The 23,114-nt window shown below is 34.8% G+C and overlaps 1 protein-coding gene across 6 annotated transcripts; it reads right to left on the reverse strand.

Annotated features, from left to right (window-relative positions):
- Positions 1-72: 72 nt before the first annotated feature.
- Positions 73-22,738, reverse strand: LOC116113702. Of its 6 annotated transcripts, none has more exons than XM_031399863.1 (21): positions 22,622-22,738; positions 22,389-22,436; positions 21,733-21,897; positions 21,501-21,591; positions 21,339-21,416; positions 21,168-21,227; positions 20,938-21,042; positions 19,244-19,354; positions 17,259-17,300; positions 15,251-15,313; positions 14,977-15,131; positions 12,561-12,694; positions 12,384-12,490; positions 12,238-12,280; positions 12,055-12,146; positions 11,471-11,519; positions 10,692-10,762; positions 3,807-3,926; positions 3,187-3,272; positions 1,183-1,228; positions 73-341 (listed from the first exon to the last, which is right to left on the reverse strand). In XM_031399863.1, the coding sequence occupies exons 3-21, from the start codon at positions 21,795-21,797 to the stop codon at positions 309-311; spliced, it is 1,551 nt and encodes a 516-aa protein (XP_031255723.1). In that variant the 5' UTR covers positions 21,798-21,897; positions 22,389-22,436; positions 22,622-22,738; the 3' UTR covers positions 73-308. The 6 variants fall into 6 exon arrangements, with proteins under 6 accessions (XP_031255723.1, XP_031255725.1, XP_031255720.1 ...); XM_031399865.1 differs by having other exon boundaries at positions 21,507-21,591; positions 21,733-21,900; XM_031399860.1 differs by having other exon boundaries at positions 21,733-21,900.
- Positions 22,739-23,114: the final 376 nt, after the last annotated feature.

The raw sequence follows: 23,114 nt of genomic DNA on the forward strand, positions 1-23,114 counted from the left end.
TTTTTGCAAGATTATAAGAGGTTTGATATCAGTTTTTCATGTCACAAAATTATAAATATTATGAAATAAGGGTTTGATAATGTTTTTGAAAGAAAAATTTGGTATAACTTATTGTTACAATATGTACCAATTGTTATCTACATGTTACATATTCGTGTAAATCAATATTACAAACAAAATGAGAAATGAAAATGAATGCTTCCTATTACTAAATTCAACATAATATGCAATTCTTGTGTTTTTCATTTATTTTATAAGATGAATAAATAATGATTATATCTACTAAACCTGAAGAAACGGGGCGTATGCTACGCTCTTCCTTTTCTCTTGTTGTCCAACGCCTGCTCCAAAGATAAAATGTTCTAAATATAATCAAATAGGCTATCAAACTAAAACATGTTTAAGTTGAAACAACAAAAAACGTAAGAATCTATGTTCATGGCAAACAAATGAAATCGAAATCAGATATTTTCAAACAGATGAGTTTTATCTTGCTCAAACCCTAAACCTTGAAGCCTGAACCGTTCATCTTGCTCAATCCTTCAAACCTTGTATAAAAATAAGAGCATTGTTCTGCTGTGGGAAACGCCAAATAAATACTTAAAACTAATGGTGTTCAGAATATAGCATTGTATTATATCAAACAGTCGACCTTAGCCACATATTGGTCAGAATTTCCATGATAACAAATACAATTGTTTAAAAATAAGTACAATCTCTTACTCTAAAAGAGTCGTTATCTCAATGCCAAATTCAAGGAAATATGAAATAGGCATAGGCATAGGCATAATAGCCATCATGCTGAGCCAAACCAGACAATTTGCTCACGAGCAAACCAACCAATCCAGTTTAGAAATTGACAATGGCCAGGTTGGATAGCGTATGGAACAAGCGATTATGGAAGAGATACAACAACCCCAAACTCACCCTAAATTAGCTTGTACAACGTGTAAAATATTGGAATTATATCTACAACTCTTGACTATTTATAGTTGTATTCTAGTTTCTAAGAAATAATAAGAAAACCATAATAGTTTCCTCCATACAATAGCATACACAAGAGAAGAACAAAAGAAAAAGAAGACAAGAAGGGGATTTAGCAAGGGGAGAAAAAGAGAGATTCTAGAAAACTGAAAAAGATGTTCAAAATTTTTCTAAGCATATGATAAAGAGAAACAATACCTTGGCTTGGAACATCCTCATGGAAAGCACAAGAGAATCACGTATTCTACAAAAAAAACATATAAAATCAATCATCTTATTAAACATTAGACTAGAATACAAAAACTTCTACTTGCATCAGATAACAATTCTTTTCCAATTCTATTAACAGAGCAACTAAAACAAGGTTCAAAACAGATGAAATTCATTTTATAATATTATAGAGAGTGGAAAAGAAGACTAAGCTATATAAGCATACGCATTTACAAACAAAGAGAAGAAACATTTTTAAGGGTTTCAGCAATTGACAGTGTCCACATAACCGTGTTAAAGGTTTAACATTTGAAATCTTTCATAACAATCTCCTGTAAATAAAGAAAGAATGCAGTGTCCATACATATGCTACAATGAAGGACTGTTATCAAAACCTTACCCTCTTCAGCCCTAATGGAAGCAGAGTTGGAATTACAAAGATGCTTCAGCTAATTGAGATTCTTTTTATAGGTGTCTAAAAAAAATCATAAAACCACAAATATGGTTCCATTCACTTTGAGCATAAGTGTGAAGAGCACCCACAACGGTTATGTTGCAATGAAACATTTCACATAGTAAAATAAGTAGAGTTGATGAAGGGAGAAAAGAAGAGACAGATAGATAGTCAAGAATCAGATAGAGAAAAGAAACAGGGAAGAATAAGATAGGTTAAGAGGAGAAATCAAAGAAAAGATCGAAAGGAAACAACTGTCAACGATATTTAATTAATCAACTCTGACAATTCCCACAAATAGAAGATGTATTTATAAGCTTGACAAAATAAATACTAATGAAACATAAATTCTAATTCTAAAACTACTCCTATTCCTCCAACATCAATTCTCCTCCGTTGAAAAGAACTCGACTCTCAATGAGTTGGTTAGAGAAAAGGCTAAATCCAACGCATGCTTCCAATGAATAAGATTGTTGGAGTCCCATACCGATTAGACACGCTCCAACCTACTGGGTTATAAGAGGGGGTAATCCTCTCATTCAACAAAGTTTTATTGGGTGAAGAGTCAAGCCCACCTCAAATTCTATCATGGTATCAGAGCCCAGGTTCAGTTGAGCTGAGTGCTTGACCAGCGGGTGAAGAGTTAGAGTCGACAACTACTTATAATAACAGGCATGACCCAACATATGAGCTTGACCGAAGGAGAGTGTTGGAGTCTCACATCAACTAGACACGCTCGAGCCTACTGGATTATAAAAGGGGGTAATCCTCTCATTCAACAAGGTCTTATTGGGTAAGGAGTCAGACTCACCTCAAATTCTATCAAAGATAACACAATAGCTGATCTTGCATAAGCATAGGATAAAATCAGCCTACATAGCAACATGAAAATCATCTAGCTTAGGCAGAGAGAGCAATCTTGATGCAACGCTAACTCTTATAGGATCTATAACAACCAAGAATGAATCCACAAAATTGCTTTGATCTTGCACAATCTCAAGATTTTATTTTTTGTCCTCTTGCTTGGCTTCAATTTCATTATGGCCCACTTCATCTTCAACTTCAATGTCTATTTCATCAACAACCTCTTGTAACATTCGAACTTCAAACTTGAGTTCTAATAATTCAAAACAAATACTAATAAAACATGAATTCTAATCATTCTAATTCTAAAAATAATCCTATTCCTCCTACATCAAGAGTTCTCGTTAATAAAGACCAATTTGAATTGTACATAAATGATAAAATGCGGAAAGTTCTAGTTGTAAATAATGCATTTCTGCATAAAAGAAAATTTCAACTCCATATACAAGTTAATGGAAGTAAAGCACAAAGTATAAGACACAAGATTAATTTCCTAACATACATAATGTATGTTGACATCAAGGCCCATGTTTTTCCCAACTTATTAGCCCACTTGGGAAAACAAACAGGAAGGTATAACCAAAATAAATGAAGATTTCTTAAAGAACAAAAAATTAAAAGAGATCAAAATTCATTCCCTCCAAATTTCAACTTAAGAAAAGTAAAGCATTTACCGAACATTGTATGTGCTGAAAGGATGTGAAGAACCATCAGAGCATGTTAAAACAAATTGTGTTGAGAGTCCACAAGGTATCTTGATCTGCACACCAATAAGATAAAAATAATTGTCAGTGTCCGCCCTACAAATAATTGATGAACCTTTTGTTGTCGAACCAACAAATTTGTCCTTGACTAGTCCTAAAAGTTCCTGAAAATTATACATAAGCATTTTTTTATCCCAAGAAGATCTGGTCAGAAATCTAATGCTTAGGTGCTATCTTTTAACCATGTACATCTAAGATTCCTCACCAATGTAGCACTTTCTAGAAAACATCAAGGTAACAATATAGAGTATCTTGCATGTCAAAAAGAGGGATAAATGATATCAACACAGCACTTTTGCCTGTAATGGAAACTTTATTTACCAAAATACATATGGATAATTGTATTGGTTTGAAGTGCTTTTCGAGTCTGATATAAATGTTAATTTATGAGCGCATTAAATATATGATATCTTAGTCAAAATGTGTTCAAACATGTTGAATTAGTTTAATTGCCACATAATGCACACATTCGATATGAAAAAGGAAACATCTTTTTTTTCATGCTGGTGCATCAAATTTAAATAGCTTACCGATAAATCCTTCGAAAATTTCTCTTCAATAACCACAGCTTCTGTGGTATTTATCCTTACTTGGTAACTTGATCGTCCTAAGATTAGTATTGCTGGCTCCCAATTCTCCGAAGAATCCATCTGTTAAAGGAAGTTATAGAAAAGCTGTGTTAAAACACAATTCCAATACTGATTTACTTCTGAGTCAAATTGATGGATTTCGAAAGGGATTTCATCCATCTATAATCATTAATCACTATTCACTATTAGAATAATCATACACAAGGGGAAAGGTATAATTTACAGCAAGCCAAAAAAAAAAAAAAGAAAAAAAGAAAGAAAGAAAGAAAGACAGAAAAGAAACTGTTGTCGCAGCGGCTCTATATTTAATTTCCAGGAAAATTTGACAAAAGATAAAATTCAGCTAGCCAAGGAAGAATTAGAAGAGCCAATGATCCAAAGGGGAGAAGAGCCTACCAACAACTGCAGAGAATTAGCTTCCTAAAACATGGTATAAAAAAGAACTGTACTAATGCATCTAAACCCTCCAATAAATTATACCAATCTTATCCAACTAAAAACAATTCAGTTTCTAACCTATGAAATGGTAATTATTTTTCTAAACATATTTTAGAGATCACCACCAGATTTTGATTAGATTTCATTATCTCTTTACAATAGGCTTATCTTTAGAATTATATTTATTTTACTATAGTGTTTAAATTGTCATGTTAAGCCTAAAATAGGCTTTGTATTTAGGCAGAATGTAGAATGTTGGTGATTTAAAGAAATACACAATATTCTGATAGACCTCCCATCAAGAAGGTATACCAACATAGAGGGCACAAGGGTAAAAGGCCATTAACTGAATTGAAGAGGCATGCGTTAGTGGAGGATCGCTTGAGGCATGTGGCGTGTGAAGAACCAATTAGTTAGAAGAGAATAATTCTGTTAGCTGATTTATGTATAAAAGGGAGAGTCATTTGTTAAAAAGGCAGATTATTATCAATAGTGAATCAAGGTGGTCCCCAGCTCCTCAAACTGTTGAGACTATCTGTTACTCATTTTCATTTCATTGTAGTTTAGCACTACTCTGTAAACTGTCCTTTATTTCTTAATCAATATCAATTAGAATCAACCCAGTTTCATTGGATATAATTCTTGAGTTTGTCTGTGTCTTTTTGGTTTACTGTGTTACGTGGTTGTCCTGGGGTTCTATCAATTGGTATCAGAGCCTTGTGTGGGTAATGACTAAATCAAGAATGGAACAGAAGGTTGAGGGATTGGAGAAGGAAATGGGTAATATGGAGAAGGAGCTAGGAAGGATGAAGGAAGAGTTAGGAAGCATCAAGGGATATCTCCTTGAGCTGCGAGAATGGATGAGGTTGAAGGAGGAGAAGGAGGCCAATACTAGTCGTGATCGGGGCAAAACAAATCTGGGGGAGAGCTCAAATAGTGGTGACAATGGCGGAGTTGATCAGAGTAAAAAAACCGAGAGCTCTAAGGAGGAGAGGAAGAGTAAAAAATTAGAGTTACCAATGTTTAATGGGGAAGATCCCTATGGATGGACCTTCAAAGTAGATCGCTATTTCTTAGTCAATCGTTATGCAGAGGGAGAAAAAGTAGAAGCTGTTGCAGTTTGTATGGGGGGACGTGCACTAAATTGGCATCAGTGGGTTGAATCAAGGGCACCAATCAGTTCATGGGAAGCCTTTAAGGCTGTTGTGGTTGCAAGATTTTGTCCATCCTTCAAAGCCTCGGCATATGAAGCCTTAGTAGCATTAAAGCAAACTGGAATTTTGAAGAACATTCTGCTCCCTTGCGCGAGGTAGGGGAAGAATTGCTGATGGGTATTTTTCTTAATGGACTCAAAGAAGAGATCCAGGCCGAATTGTGTTTGGCCCAACCAACTACACTCTTTTCACTCATTGAACACCATAGAGTAGAGGAGAAGAATTGGGTCTTGGAGAAAAGTAGGCCCAAACCATTTAGAGCCCAAACTAATAAAATGGAGCACTACAACTGGGTCACTCCCAACCCAGAAACATGGTGCACAAACGTGTCGAGCCCCAACCCCTTTTCACGCAATTCAGACTTTACTCCAAACAGAATAGGTGAACGACGAGAGAGATCCATCGATACACCCATGCCAGGATTTCGCGGAGAGGGATTTCGGCGCATGACTGACACCGAGATTCAAAGCAAGAAGGAACGTGGGATATGCTTCAGATGCGACGAAAAGTACAGTCAAACTCATCGGTATAAAGCAAGGTCACTACAGATTTAGTTAGTCACCGATGATGACGCACCGTAAAAGGAGGAGCCCAACTCTAAAGCCGACGATGACGTCAACATGGCAAGTAACCCCTTGGCATTGTCAATGAACTCTATTGTAGGGATGACAATGGACAAAACTCTGAAGCTTAGGGGGTCGATTAGAGATGAGACAATAATTGTGTTGGTGGATAGTGGGGCATTCAACAATTTCATCCTAAAGGAATTAGTGCGGAAGCTAGGCCTGGACATTAAGAAGGGAAAACAATTTGGAATGATGGTAGGGAATGGTTTCACAGTCAGAGGAGAAGGGATTTGCAGAAATTTGAGTATAAGGATTTAGGAGGTTGAGTTGACACATGATTTTTTCCCCTTTGATTTAGGAGGAGCTGATGTGGTGTTGGGATATCTTGATTGAGCACGTTGGGAGATGTGTGCTGCAACTGGAAAAACCTGACCATGGCGTTCGACAACAACGGGAAGAAAATTGTGTTGCAAGGTGATCCCTCCTTAGTTAAGACTACAGTCTCTCTCAAAGCAATGCTCAAGACACTGCAGAGTGAGGAAGCAGGGTATGTGGTAGAATTTTGCTCTATCGAAAGGAGAGGAGAGAAGAAGATTGAACCTATGGAGCCTGAAGTTGCTACCCTACTTAAAGAGTTCCACCATTTGTTTGAACAACACCATTATTTACCCCCCAAGAGACCGACTGACCATGCCATAACTCTCCAAAATCAATCCAAACCCCTTAACCTACGTCCTTACAAATACTCCTATGCCCAAAAGAATGAGATAGAAAGGTTGGCGAGTGAGATGATGATGTCGAGAATAATCCAACCGAGTACTAGTCCTTTTGCAAGTCTAGTGTTGTTGGTTAAGAAGAAAGACAACAGCTGACGTTTTTGTGTTGATTACCGCCTTAACACCATAACCATACCCGATAAATTTCCCATACCTTTCATTGATGAGCTGCTAGATGAGTTGGCAGGTGCTGCAATATTTTCTAAACTGGAATTGAAATCCGGATATCACCAGATCAGAGTAAGGACAGAGGATGTGCCGAAAACCGTATTCCAGACTCATGAGGGGCACTACGAGTTCCTGGTCATGCCGTTCGGGTTGACTAATGCCCCCTCCACTTTCCGGGCCCTGATGAATACAATTTTTAGACCAGTTTTGAGGAAATTTGTACTGGTATTTTTTTACGACATCTTAATCTACAGCCTTGACCTAGAAGCTCACCTCAATCACCTGAGATATGCCTTCCAAATCCTGACTGAACATGAGCTTGTTGTCAACCACAAAAAGTGTCTATTTGCGCAGTTGAGGTTGGAGTACTTAGGACATCTGATCTCTTTGGAAGGTGTTGAGGCAGATCCCGCCAAAGTTAAGTCAATGTTATCATGGCCCGTTCCACAGACCATCAAAGGTCTAAGGGGTTTCTTGGAATTGACAGGGTATCACCGCAGATTCGTTAAGGATTATGGGTTGATAGCTCAACCGTTGACTAAACTGCTTCAGAAAGACGCCTTCGGATGGAATGAACAGGCTCAACAAGCCTTTGAAAAACTAAAAGCTGCCATGTCCTCAATCCTCGTGTTGGCTGTCCCCGATTTCAGTCTCCCATTTGAAGTTCACACCGACGCATCTGGCCAAGGGTTGGGAGCTATCTTAATTCAAAACCAACGTCCCATAGCTTTCCTCAGCAAAGCGTTTTCCCACCAGTCACGACAAAAGTCAGTATATGAAAGGGAATTGATGGCAATCGTGTTCGCAGTTCATAAATGGAGCCACTACCTCAGTGGACAAGCGCAGTTTGCAATTCTTGACAGATCAGAGGGTGAAGACTCCTGAACAACAAAAATGGATTTCTAAGCTTCTAGGTTACTCATTTGATATCATTTATCAATCTGGTAGCTCAAACCAAGTGGCTGATGCCCTATCCCGAAAAGAAGACACAGAGTTAGTTGCTGTATTGGTCGTTACTTTCTCAGAATTTGATGATATTGCGGTTAAGGCACAACAAGATGCGAAGCTCCGGACTGTCATCCAAGACCTGATGTTTGATCCCCAAAGCCACCTAAACTATAGTCTCCACCGTGGTGTCTTCTTTACAAACACAGGTTAGTGCTTCCAAAATCCTCTAAATTTATTCCTCGGTTGTTGGATGAATTCCACAGCAGTCCAACAGAAGGCCATTCTAGGTTTTTTAGAACATATAAACGAGTGACAAATCTAGTTTATTGGGAGGGCATTAAAAGGGATGTTCAGGCTTTTGTACAGCAGTGTTCAATTTGTCAATTGAATAAACAGTCAGCTCTTAAGCCAGCAGGACTTCCCAAGCCTTTACCCATTCCCACCTAGGTGTTTGACGACATTAGTATGGACTTTATAGGGGGGCTGCCCAAGGCCAAGGGACAGGACACGATATTGGTAGTTTTGGATTGGTTAACTATGTATAGTCACTTCCTTCCCTTATGCCACCCCTACACGGCCAAAGAAGTGGCTATTATGTTTGTTTCGGAGGTTATCAAACTGCATGGTTTCCCCAAGTCGATTGTGTCTGACAGAGACGAGTGTTCATCAGTCAGTTTTGGCAAGAATTGTTTAAGGCAACAGGTACCAAGCTGAAATTCAGTTCAGCGTATCATCCTTAAACCGACAGCCAAACGGAGGTAGTCAATCGTTGTTTAGAAGCCTATCTCCATTGTTTTTGTAGCAACCAACCTAAACACTGGCCAAGGTGGTTAGCATGGGCTGAATTTTGGTATAATTCTACCTATCACAATGCAACCAAGATGACACCCTTCAAAGCACTCTATGGCCGCAACCCACCCACTCTTCTATGCTTCACTGACTGCCCATCACTGGTTGAAGAGGTGAATCAGCAGATGGCTGATCGTAACTCCATCTTGGACATGCTGAAGCATAACCTGAGTGTTGCCTAGGCCCATATGAAATCCCAGGCGGATGCCTATCGTCGGGATGTTACTTTTCAGCTGGGAGACCAAGTGTTTTTAAAACTTCAGCCATACCGCTTCAAGTCCTTGGCTTCTAAACTCAATGAAAAGTTGAGCCCACATTTTTATGGACTATTTCCTATTTTGGAAAAAATTGGACAGGTTGCATACAAACTGGCGTTGCCTCCAACAGCCAAAATACATCCCCTTTTTCACGTATCCCAGCGTAAGCGTAGCCTGCACAGCTCGGTTCCCATCCAACCTCTACCCTCATGCCTCATCGAGGACATGGAGTTGCAGGTACAACCAGAATCTGTTTTGGCAGTCCGCACATTAGTGAATGGCTCTCAGGAAGTCCTCATTAAGTGGAAAGACTTAGCCTCATTTGAAGCCACCTGGAAGCTGACAGACATCATCAAGCTTCAATTCCCTTACTTCCACCTTGGGGACAAGGTGGCTCTTCATTGTAGTTGAGCACTGCTTTGTAAACTGTCCTTTATTTCTTAATCAATATCAATTAGAATCAACCCAGTTTTACATTGGATATAATTATTGAGTTTGTCTGTGTCTTTTTGGTTTATTGTGTTGCGAGGTTGAGTGGTTGTCCTGGGGTTCTATCATATTCTCAAAGCCAACACTTCCTGGTTTCTATCATTTTCTTGTAAATGTTCTTTCTTTTTCTGTGCTTCGTCTATTTCTACTTTTTTCTTCCTCTTGTCTTTCGTCTAGAAAGGGAGTAAATATGAACTACTTGGGAAAGAGTAACAGATGAGCCTTTCCACGTCTTTCCTCTTAGACCAACAAATTAGGCAAAGTCAGATTCATCATTCACGGCATTACCGTAGGTCTATTGGCATAAGTTTTATTATATGACTTAAGAGAGTTTGTTTAATGTGCTTTCCTTCTACTCGTACCTTGGCTGCCACTATTAGATTCGGCATTGAAGTTTCTCCTAAAATAACTTTTTTTTTTTTGTTTTCATTAGGAAACAATAAACTATGTATTAACGAGTAAAAGGAATTCAAAACGTGGACCCGGTGCACATAAAAGCAAGAGCAAAACAACCATGCAAGTATAAGAGCTCTACAGATGTGTTAATGTGAATCTTACTAAATTATCAGATAGACAGAGTATCTAGCACCCACTATAAAAATACCCTGAGAAGCAGCTAACTAATTAGCCCCTCCCAGATAACCTGTGAAAAGAAGGGAAGAATGATGAGATTCCTTGGAAACCATGGCCCATAGAGAAGCTAGAACTTATATCTTGTCCAATATATTATTGATTTTTCCATTCCTTTCCTTAAAAACCTCCATTTCTTTCTTACTAAATCACCTATAGTATATTGAACGCCTAAAAGTTCTAGAGGGTCTCAGCTTTCTTTCCTCTCCCAAAAGCAAAAACGTACTCCTTAAGCATATCTTTGTAGTTTCTAGGAGTAACCCAACCTATTCTAGCCTACTTACAAAGATTTCTTCCATAACACACTCCAAGAGGATGATAAATTCATGGAATCAAATATCAGTTTGCCAGAATTCACCAAGCACCATTTCCTCGTAAAGAAACATTCTGAGCCACTGCTAGGAGAAAGCTATCACATTCTACTAATTCTGAGACATCATGATGAATGAAATAAGCTCTTTATAAATGTTAGAAGGGGAAAAAAAAGTACCAGCCGTAGAACACTAAATGCAGCTTGACCTTGAGAGATATGTGTGTCGATCTCTCTCTGCATATCAAGGTCTGCAAAATAGTTTGATCAAAGCACTATGAAAATAACAGAAATTTATGTGGCAAAAGGTATAGATACAGAAAAAAATAATATCAAATATCCTACCAACAAATGATTAATTACGTCGCATCAGCAACACTTCTTGTAGTTTGAATTCAATCAGTGCACAAAGGAACTGGTGATAGATTCATGTTCTATAAAGAGCAGTCTGATGTTTTCAATTCAAAGATTTACATACCACCCATTTATTCTATGCTAAAATTTCTTTTTATTGAATTGTTCAAGATAGAGACCTACTAGGAAAACAACTGTATTATTCCCAACATTGACAAATATAAAATACTGAGTGTTATGGTAATAATTGTCCCACCAAAATTATTTGAGAAACACAAGAAATATCTGTTAAGTCATATATGACTACAACACAAGCCTGCATAATGGGATGTTCAAAGACTTGTCTAATGCAAAAATCGTAACATTTGACCATAGAAAAGACCAGTTAACTTTATTGAAATAAGAAATATAGTGAAGTGCCAAAAAAAATTATTTCCACTCTTCGTAAAACATAAAATTCGTATAAGAAAATAACATTGTGCTTGACGCTTGACTAAGAAAAGAATCCCATGGTTTACATGGAAATCTTAATATTGTTGATCTCTACACTAAGTTTGAGAATTTATAAGAATCTTAGGTCTAACAAATATTTAATATACACTTACCACAAGTTATTTTGTTCTGATCATTAGCAAAAAGCCTCACAATTTCCCCCTGATAATGTCAACCATTGTAATAAAAATAATCAGGAAAGTATTAAAGAATAAGAGCATCAAAAGATGGACACACTATATTCATTATAACTGTTGAATTATCCCAGACGTCTACTGTGGCCTATTAGAACAAAATAAATCTCAGCCAACCATCAGATCTTAAGGTTTTCTCAGTTCCATATGAAAATTAAAATCTGAACACCTGGGCATATATATATATGTCATCTAACAACATAGCACCTGAAAGCAGTTTATATAGAACCATCTACATCCTAATTAACTAAGAACTGAATTTTTTTTTTAAAAATGACCTTTGATTTGTAATTTGAAATAAATCTAATTGCAGGATTGCTAAGAACTAGTCTCATTTAAGAGGGCTATATTATCTCATACACTGCTGATTGCAATGGGAGAAGTTCTCTACATTACTATAAAAACCAACCTTTTATATCAGCTGACAACATTATGCATGGTTTTTAATACCCTGGAAAACATTTTAGCTATGATTTAAAAGACTCATGATTCCATATATATACCTGACGGCCTTGATCATCCATCGGTATGCATTCAACAGCAATCAGTTTATCAACATCATCAGCTGTGACAACATATTCTGGATTTGTGGCTCCTGAACCAATAATATACAATAAGATAGATAAATCAAAATAATCTACTAAGAAGCACAACAAAACAAAGTCAAAACTGATTTCAGTGCTTACCCTCAATGTACTGCCTCGTGCCATCCTGAAGATGACGAACCCACTAATACACAAATTATTAAAACAAAAAAGGTTATTATTCTGTTTATGTAGTACAAATGCTTCACATGACAATTTTTGCATGAGTTAACTTCAAAGAACTTCACCTGAAACATACACAGAGTCGTTCCCCGTACAGGATATCCACATCCAAGAAGTTTTTCTCCAGGTATGGCTTCACCAATAATTTGAAAGCCCTCAATTCCAGGACCCTCTGTATTGCAATGAGCATATTAGATTAAACCACAGGTGTAAAATTTGCTTCATAGACAAGCATCCATCACCTTCCGAAACAGAGGAAGCAATCTCATCATTTGCACTGTGGGGATGAAACAAGACATTATCTGCCATCTCTCCTGGACTCTTTTCCTGAACGACTTTATCTAATGTACTACTAGGAATAATGTTGACACCTTGTCTGTAAGATAATGATTCATAGATTGTTAAAAGGTGAACATTATCACATAGAAAAATCTTTACTAGGTAAAATAACTTTTCAGCTTACAAGAATGGATGTTTAGAAAAAACACAATGCATTATGTTATATGCATAAACGTCCTATGTTTCTAAAACAATAGCACAAATTATAAAGGAAGCATAGGTATTAGGAAATTAGTAAGGCCTACTCAGAACCTATAAGTACTTAGGGTGTGGCAACATAAAGATGTTTTTGAATAACTCAGCAATAAAATTTCACAAACAATGGCACCTGCTACAATTATCTATAAATTTATCCATATTAGAACTCCAAAATGATAAACTACATAATAATACAAAAAACCATTGAATCATCATAATAAAAGGAATGGCCCAGCCAATCAGACCTCTGAACCAGCAGCATTGCCAATCAGCCAGTCTAAAGTGATAATCTTTTGGTTACAACCTAGACTGATCAACTTATAACAGATGCCACAAGCAAAACAAACTTGAAGATTTTTCATTATCGATTAGGCACATTTGATCCACCATACCGACGTCCTTGCCTGGTCACCGTCCAGGCTGGACTAAAAGAACAATGACTAAACATGCTCACAACCATCAATCCCGATTATTTTAAGTACTATGGAGAAGACATTCCCCGTCGATAGAATACGAGTACGTTAACATCTTAACAATATTTCCAAAATTTATAGAGCCGTGTGGCAAGTTTAAGTTTTGAGTATCAACAAATTTTTAGAGGCTAATATTTATCATGTTATACCAAAGTATTGAACATCATTGTGCAATAGAATACCAAAGTATTTTTTTCATTTTGCTAGGAAATAAAGATACTCTATTAAAAAAAGAACTATACAAGAATGGACAAGTTGTCCACACAAAAGTATTGAATATCATCGTTTAATGAATACTATTATGCAATTGAATAAAAAGGTTTTAGATATCATTGTTTAATGTATCATTGTGAAATTGAAAGGTAGAACCAGGGTTGACCAAAGTTTGGCAATTTTTTTTAATGGTTATACAAGGCTATGAGAAAATTTTCACACTTTTGCTTATTCTTGCCATTGATAAAAATGAAATTCAAAGGGATTTTCATTTCTCTTATTCAAAGAGACTGGGCAACAATCATGTCTTAGTTTTCTTATTTAGCCTCAGTATTATTTCTAATTTCTAAATAGATCAGAATTTTAATTAAAGTCTAAAAAATCTGAATACATAGATCTAAATGATGTTTGTTTTTCTTTCTTAACATCTGAATATAAGAGTTAATTTTGTTTGTTTTCACTACGAAAAATATCTAAAAACAAATACTTTGACATATATACCTTTATAAATGTTAATTGTTATATATATTTGTATATTATATAACATTTAGAAATCAAGTATTTAACAGCTTAAAAAAAAAAAAAAAAAAACCAAATATTTGACAAAACTAAAAACAATTTTTTTTTGAATACTTAAAAGAAAGATAAACTATAATGTTAACTATTTTCAATTAAGAAGTTAGGAAAAAAATTATAATAATAACAATGTACTCTATTCTATTAAATATAAGGTCTAGAGTAGAATCATTAGTCACACACTGTTTAAATTAAATGAAGAATTTTATAAGCCACCCTTGAGGTTAATCAAATATGAAATGACAAAAAGATAATGACTTTGTACCACAAAATACCTTACAATGGTGGTTTATGGGATAAAAGATATTGCTCCAGGTGGTTTGTTACACAAAGTCAGCGTATGATATTAAGGCAAACCTCTGGAGTGGTTTGTCAAATCCTCTCAAAATTAAAACTAAAATCTATAGGTGACAAAAAATATAAACAAAAGCTGGACCATAGGATAAGTAGATAGATGTATTGAATGGGGTTATATTTGAGAAAGAAAATTGAATAACTTACATAGACTTAAATGTAAATATAAAACTTAGAATTTTTTACTTCTGTCAAAAAAAAATAATAATTAAAATAGAGCAGAATAAATTCTAAATGGGTCATATTCAATTACATTCAGACTTCAAATTGAATAACAAACAACCCCTTAGCCTTGATTAAGGAAGTTCTTATAGTGTACTTATATCTTTTACTTTTGTCTTCTATTTAGTGAACTTCTAATTCACATCTTCGAACGTTATTTTCTTTTAACAAAATCTTTTTTCTTACAATATTATTAAAAAAAAAAACCAACAGATCGACAACAGAATTATGATGAGACAAAAAAAATAAAACTGCAATATGAAACGAAATAAATAAAGCCAACCGGTTGGAATTATAGTTATTGAATGGCTGCTGCATCTGATTATTGAGCATCAACTTTTTGATTTCTGCAAGACCGTTGTCATTATAGTGTCTTGGCATATTGTCAGTTGATTCATTACGTATATTTGCGTAGGGATTATAAGGAGAAAAGCCATGCTGATCTTGCAACAAAGAAAGAAAAATTAACCAAAAAAAAAAAGAGTACATTATCAAAGGGATAGTATTGTGAAAATATCATGTAAAGAGATGCACTGATGTAAGGAAATCAATAGTACCATATCAAGTGATCCAGGTGCAACATGAGTTCCTGCAACTACTGTCAACTCTCTGGTTCTATCCTGTGACAAATACATCAATAACATACCACTGAATTAACAGTTAAATTATATTTCCATGTACAGATTGAACTACTCAAAAAAGTCAGACATCCATCTTGCAACAGCAAATCAAAAACCTCGGTACAACCAACAGTTAGGAGAAGAAAAGTTCATTACACATCATCATGCTGCAAAAACAATAGGGAAAAAAAGAAGAAATGCAAAAGAAAAACCTCATATGACTTACTGTAATTATAATTTTGATATAAGAATCAAAATTGTCATCTAACCAAGATTTATATATTGAAGTTTGCTTTCTAACAAGAAAGAAAAAAAAAAATATATATATATATAAGAAATTTATTACTCTTTAAAACTCCTCGAATCTTAACAAAGTACTTCCCTAAAACTTAAAACACGTTTAAAGCTTTAAGGAAATAAAAAATATTTGGTTAGAAATCTGACCAAATATTTCATGAAGTATATATATATCCCTGTGTGTGTGTGTTAATCTCTAAGTGCTTCATAGGCTATTATAGGTATGTTTATAGAGAACAACTGCATCATGAAAACTTTCTATGAGTGCAGCAGGTTATAAGAGAAAAAATTTATATTTGGAGTTGACTACACTATAGTTTCTTTTCTAAGGCCACAGGAAAATTAAGAAAAAAATCAAAAAGATTAGAGGATTAGTGAGACCAACGTCTGGATCATTACTTGTTTTAAGTTCAATTGATCGGTCTTTACTAGAGATTTAGGTTAGTTGTCTCTAACCTAAATGAAGCTGTAATTGTAGGGAATGATTATCCCCTTCATTAACCAGTCTCAAGCCATTAGGTGAGGAAATAAAGTTTAGGCCAAAGAGATTTTTTCTTCCTATTGGCTAGTATAGGTTCATACAAGATGTTTATAAGCCTAAATCATAGGTTAAATTTCTGGTCTTAAGCAGATTTGAATTGAATTTAAAAATAAGGTCAACAAGTTGAACTTGTAGAGTAGAAGTATTCCTCCTACCTTCATACCTTTCTCTTGTTTCCTTTAAAGTAAGGTGGTAATCAAATAGGGTTGATTTACAAGGATTGTGACATCCATAGTGATATAAGTGTGGTTGGAAGGAGGGTGGTAACATTATATGTCTTCTGGGTATGAGAATAGCTAAGAAAGAAACCCTTAAGAGAGGCCTTGGGTCCAACTTGGTTTGATTATGGACATGAATGTATACAATGAAGTGCATGCAAATATCTCTTGATGGAGATTCCTAAAGCCTTTGAAGTAAGAAATATCCTGATTAGACATTCCAACGGTATTTTAAAATCAGCAGCTAGAGAAGGCACACTATTTTTAAGATATGTTCCTGTGAGAACAACTCCCACTGGTAGTTATTTGGAATTTACATTTGGAAAAGCCATGATATCACAACTTCCAATATGCACCTATTTTCTCCCGGCTACCCTATTTTGTTGAGGTGTATCTATTAGAATAATAGTTAATCCTTTAATCCCTAGTTTTAGGAATATTCTCCTTTTGATTAAGATATATTCTCTCTCCTACACAGATTCCTCCTTAACTCATAATTTTCAATTAATGTGTGATTCCTTTTCCTTATTTATTATCATTTCTTTTTATCCTCAATTTAGATTATAAACATTGTAATGCTGTATAAGGGTTTTGCACAATGCTTAATTAGATTTTCATAATGTCACAACAGGTTAGAATTTGGTATACTCCAACTTAATTTAGTAGTCACTGTTTATTCTATCTCATTCTTGTCAATTTGAAACTTCTTCTCTATTATTTCACTTAACCAATCTTCTCTTTGAAATAATTTTAAACCATGGTAAGTGAAAAAATAGATTCTCTTTAGGATATTAATGTAAAACAAGTATGCGCAAACAGCAATACATGCAATCATATGATGTATTACAGCAAATAAAGGAGGCATGAAAGTTTGGTATAGCAAGCTTACATAAGAACTTCTAATCTTCCATTGCAATTGATCATGTAGGTGCTGCAAATGTTTAAGAAAAGGAAAGATAAATATAATTTGATAGCATTATATATCCAACTCAAAATTAGTATAGATGTTGCAAAATAAAATAATGAATGTGTTCCATGATAGATATCTCTATGAGTCCCCATTTGTCGCTACCAGCTTGCCTCTCATTTTCCCAAATACAGATATTATCCGATATTGTTTGATGTCTTGTTACTTATTTTCCTTATTTTTTTTCCTTTCTATTACTACTTTTGTATTCTAGACATATATGGCCCAAATGTGGAAAGAATAAGAAAGGAAAGAAATAAAAAGAAACATAAACCAGAAAGTAGAAGAGAAGGGAAAAAATTTGGGAGAGAGAGAAAGACTCTTGAATCATTGTTAAACTCTCTATAAATTAGTAGGATGGGCATTCTTCCACAAAGGCCTTGATATGCTTGTTGTTTAGGCCATCATACTTCAGATCCAACCAAATATATTTTCCTTCAAGTTCAAACCATATTATTGAGGAGCCTCGGTGCTCAAACTAATGAAAACACAAGCACATGCTCTAACAAACATAAATCACAAACCAAAAGGCACATCAACAAGTTAAATCAAAACTTTAATTTTGAGACAACTTGTTAGCACAAGAAGGCCCTTTTCAGGTTTTAGATACATTTAGGGCATCATTTGAATTGTTAGGCATGCAACACTCGTAAATGCACCCCTACTTGATAGGGCTGTTAAGAACACATTCCGAATTTAAGAGTACTAAACAGAAAAGGCAACATACTTCAACTTTAAAGAAATGAAAAATTATCCAAACAAGCAAAGTTGATTCATAAGTTTCTAATACTACTAGTAGAATCTAGAAAGAATTAAAGCCTTTTAAGAAGAGCCAACATCAGAAGTCTCATCCAAGTCATGTTCCTAGTAGAAAAAAAAAAAATTTTTTTGCTTATACACTAGGGTCATTTTCATTGAGAGACCCTTAACTATATGGTAAATACATTTAACCAGCATCCACTCAAAAAGTCTTCACAAACCACCTAACCAATAAGGCTCTTTTCCCTAAATCGTTCTTTGTAGTTAACTCTTGTGATTTTATAACAAAAGTAATAAGAATAATTAACCATACCTTGTGAAATAACCATTACTCAAAACCTTAGGATAATAATTTGGGATTCAATAATAAAAACTAACATACCCTTACATGTACAACATTGATCCAAACACACTGAAAAACAAAAACAAAAACAAAAAAACATCTTACAGTAATTTCAATAAAACAACAACTATTGACCATAAGATCTCTGACTCAAATTGTCATCGATACCAGGTTAAGTGACCACTAAAGTTAAAAGCTTAAAAATAGGTAATAACTTAACAATAGTAATATTCTTTAGCATACCTCAACGAAAAATCCAAATTAAATGTCTAAAACGGCAATGGAGCAATTTAACACAAACAAAAATCAACTTTATTGCATCCTTAAGCCTAGTTCCTCTATAATTATGTAAATAAAGTTGCCCTTTGTCTCCTCTAAGAGAACATAGAGAAACAATAGAATCAAAAAAGATAACTAACATCGCATAAAAAATAGTTAAGACATATTTTTGGAGACGAATAAGAAACATTGCCTATTCCTAATACACTTTCAAAAACCACAACAAGTATTCAAGATTCTACTCCAATATGTAGAAAATATTCCTTGACCAGTCAATGCTCAACAAAACATGTAAGCATCAAGAATGAACAATGTTACACAAAGGTCACTGCATTTAAATGGTAGCATAGCATACTACATAAAGAAATGGAGCTAACAACCCGAGGAAAAATAATGAAATCAGCCCCTGATTTGACCTTGGTGCTTTGCATTTTGTTTTTAAAAACAGGTATACAGATCATAGGTTAGCACATACATGAGGCGCAGAATTATATTTATAAAATTGTAGGACATGTTCAGGTAATACCTTTACAGTGTTGGATATAGAAGCGGCAGATGTTACATGAGGCCCAAGACCATATTCTGCCAAAAGTCCAAGCATTGATGACATGAAAACATATCTCTCATCCTCAGCAACCTGGAAAATAATGCCTTTCACAATTGTATAAGAGCATATTTTTATACATACATACAAAAGACGAGACAAAATGGTAGATCAGGAGCATTAAAAAACATATAAAACTGATACTATTCTAGGCAAAGTATCTCAAGACATCAGTGAAAAATAAAAATTAACTCAGAAACCAGTTCATCGGAAATTTTTACAAAAATGTATTAATATACTGACTGTGATGATCACTCAACAAAATTTTTACATCAGATATTTAATTTCAAACATGCAAGAAATCATCTAGCTCATGAGGAAGACATCAGAAGGTGTTTATATATAAACAAGTTTAACAAATTCATAATTCATGAAACCTAATTTGCAGCAGGGCAGAGAGCTCAGATAATTCTTCTAAGGTTGGCTTACATTTGCACTTTCTAGCCTAAAGATGAACCAGGATCCATTATTGACATACTGTAGGCTACACAAATATTATCATTGACATTTTCCATAGTTTTTCCATGTCTGGTTAAGCAGATAAATGGCTGAAGAATGAAATAACAACTTCATGAACACCAACTCTCGTATTAGCCCCCAGATACCCTCAACTTAGCAAACAGGTTTTAAAAATATAATAGGAAAAAAAATAAAAAAAACTTCATGTGAAAGCACACATAATGTTGACAAGTTAAGGTTACTTTATTTTTCAATTTTGTAATATATTGTGGGTATGCCTCAATTGCTCCACTACACATAATAAGAAAAAGCTTAAAACACAAAACCATAAGATCATTTTTATGCAATTTGTCAAATAAGAGGAAAAAAATTCTTTTGATAAGAATTAAGAGGACAATTTTATTAGATTTTATTTATTTATTTATTATAGTTAACAGGAAATACTACAATTACGAGAGAAGTCCAAAAATGAACCAGTGATCAAATAGGAAAACTGCCATATTCTGTACATAAAATGGGATATCTTTAGCCTTTAGACCCAATTTATGAGGCCAAAATATACAAATTGAGAAAGAACTGATTCTGTTTTGAAAGGAATAGGTTGTAAAGCCAATTGTTGTTGCATTCCCCCAACTTCCTTATCAAAGAGATATCTTCTCTTAGCGACTCAACAAAGAGAAAAAGCCAAAGCTAATGTAAATTGATTTACATATTGTCTGGTCATTCTGTTCAATCAATTTACCTCTGCCATTAAAAACATGAAGCTAGGGAACTGTCATGAGATATAACAGCAATAATTACCATGTGCACATTATATTTACAATATTCTAACTCTAACCATGAATTAACATCTTTGCTAAAACTTTTGAAGGTTTCATTTACAATGACCATTTGGAAGTACTAGGGAACTGTCATGAGATATAACAGCAATAATTACCATGTGCACATTATATTTACAATATTCTAACTCTAACCATGAATTAACATCTTTGCTAAAACTTTTGAAGGTTTCATTTACAATGACCATTTGTTGTTACTTCCAAACCTTGATTAAGTTGTTTGTTCTACGATGGTCTTACTCGTTTAAAGTTTACATAGCAAGCAAACATGCAATATTATCGCCAAAAGCATGAGGAGATATTGAACCTACTATTTACCTTTAGATCATGAACTAATTTTAAATTTTCTTCAAGATCTCCTTTCCTTAGTGCCAATTCATTCAAGGCTGAAGTAATAGCTTCATTCTTCCTTTCATCAATTGCCTATCACTCAAAACAATGCCACTTTAGACTCCACATCATGCAAATTAGGTTTATCAATCCAGGTTGACAACAATATAAGGAGAGATGCGAGAAAAAGTATATTATCTTTCAAGAGATAGACAAACCATCCTTAACTCTGAGAATTTCCTCTCCAATGTATACTTCTCGTTTAACAACTGCAACTCCTGAAAACACACAGAGAATACATTTCTTCTTATGTTAGAAATATGGAGGAGCATTGACCATACAATTATCAATATGCTTGCAACCAAAGGCGTATAGAGAAATGTTAAAACCTTCACACAGGCAATAGAAATTTGTTCACGGAGATTCTGGATCTCCTCTTTCTGTGTTGTAGCTCGCAAATAAAGTTCCTGCCCGCAAATTTTGTGTAAGTGATCAACAAGTTTCGTTATAACTTTATTAATGAAAATATTGCATGAAAAATGTGGGAGTACCAATACCATAGCCTCTTGATCTTGACGTAGAAAATAATTGAAATTGTCATTTTTCTGCTTCCTTTGAGCAAGATGCATTTCAAAACTATGCCTAATGAACAAAACATATAATTACTTCAAATCAATAGCAAAGCCACCCAATATCTAAACTTTCACATAAGTGCCATTTTAATATAAACATAAAATAAAAAATTTCATAAGCAAATCTTTCTGGTGAACCTTGTGGTATTACCTTTTCACAAAATCATAGCCTTCATTCTGAACCCCATCATTGTTGGAATTCTTGCTAGAAGACATTGCAATGGCAGTTGAAGAACCTTTTCAAGACAAATTCTAATTGCACGACAGCTAATGTCCATTATCACTAATGAAATCTTGCAATTGACCTCATTTTAATCTTCTGTTCCATATTCCACTTGGAAATATCATTTGATGAGTACGAAGAGAAATTGCATAATCAAAGGTGAAGCCAGAATTATTATTTTGAAAACGTGTTTACATAATTAAACCAAACTACAGAGCATGCATCACTAAGAAAGTATAGATCATACGAAAGTAGAAAATGCCTCTAAGAAACGATGCTCTTAATAATTTTCAAGCCAGTATCTTTCAGGAATTAAAAAACTGAACAAATAAGCAGAGCCCTACAATCATATTGCAATATCATATGAATTTAGAAATTAGAAGGGAGCCTAAATTTTTATTCAATGAGTCTATGCCCACACATACTCAGCAGTAAAATTCCTTATCTCTCAATCTTTCAAAAGTTAAACATGGTATTCAACTTTTAGGCTACCCAAGTCAAATAATTTAGGTTTTCCATCAAGTAACACTTGAAACCAAAGTCGGAATCAATTAGCTTAGGCATAAATGCATTTCAGTACTTACTTGTCTTCAATTTGTGCAATCTGCAAGTTCCCGCTTATTAACCACAAACTGTAAGAAGAAATTTGAAACACTCAGTATCCTGTTAATGGAAAAATATTTCTTAATGAGGACAGTAAGAAGACCAGTTACTAATAAAAGCGCACAAAAATTTTCAAACATGATGAAACTGATGCATTTATAACTGTAATCAGAGAATGAAGATTGTTATCTTCTGGAAATGAATATAAATTTACCTGGATTTTTTATGATGCCCAAATCTAAAAGCTAACAGATCCACGAGGACGAGGAAGGGAGAGAGTCCGTTCAGAAAGTCAAGTGTTTGGTCGTTGGGGCTGCTATAAGAATCATATNTATACAATTCAATAGTTAGGTCAGTAAGGTTAATTTATTTGGTGCATTCGGCACGCTACCATAGGATTTGCTTCCTTAGCATCTGAACCACTTTAAAACTCCTTCCTCACTGCATTTATTTTCATTTTTCCAAACCATTCACGTGTGTCTTTTGGGGCCAACTCAACATTTCACACGTGCGTTTCGTTGGTGTAAAAATCACCATCAACAGTTTGACGCTAGAAGGAGGGCCGATTTAGTGTTCATCCTTCATCAGGAGAATCTCCAACCTATCGGTCCTACAGCAACAAATGGCCCGCCAACCAAAACCTGAGCAAACCAACCAAGGCGTTAAGGGGCTCCCCCAAGTTCAAGGGGACACCCTCTTCTAGAAAA

This window comes from Pistacia vera, unplaced genomic scaffold, assembly GCF_008641045.1.
Source record: "Pistacia vera cultivar Batoury unplaced genomic scaffold, PisVer_v2 Contig689, whole genome shotgun sequence".
Classification (NCBI taxonomy): domain Eukaryota; kingdom Viridiplantae; phylum Streptophyta; class Magnoliopsida; order Sapindales; family Anacardiaceae; genus Pistacia; species Pistacia vera.

Coding starts and splice junctions, on each gene's coding strand:
- LOC116113702 (XM_031399863.1), bottom strand. CDS start 21,797: ATGTCTTCTAGCAAGAATTCCAACAATGATGGGGTTCAGAATGAAGGC. Junction 21,592..21,732: donor GGCTATGATTTTGTGAAAAG/GTAATACCACAA, acceptor TTTGTTCATTAG/GCATAGTTTTGAAATGCATC. Junction 10,763..11,470: donor TCAGAACAAAATAACTTGTG/GTAAGTGTATAT, acceptor ACTATTTTGCAG/ACCTTGATATGCAGAGAGAG.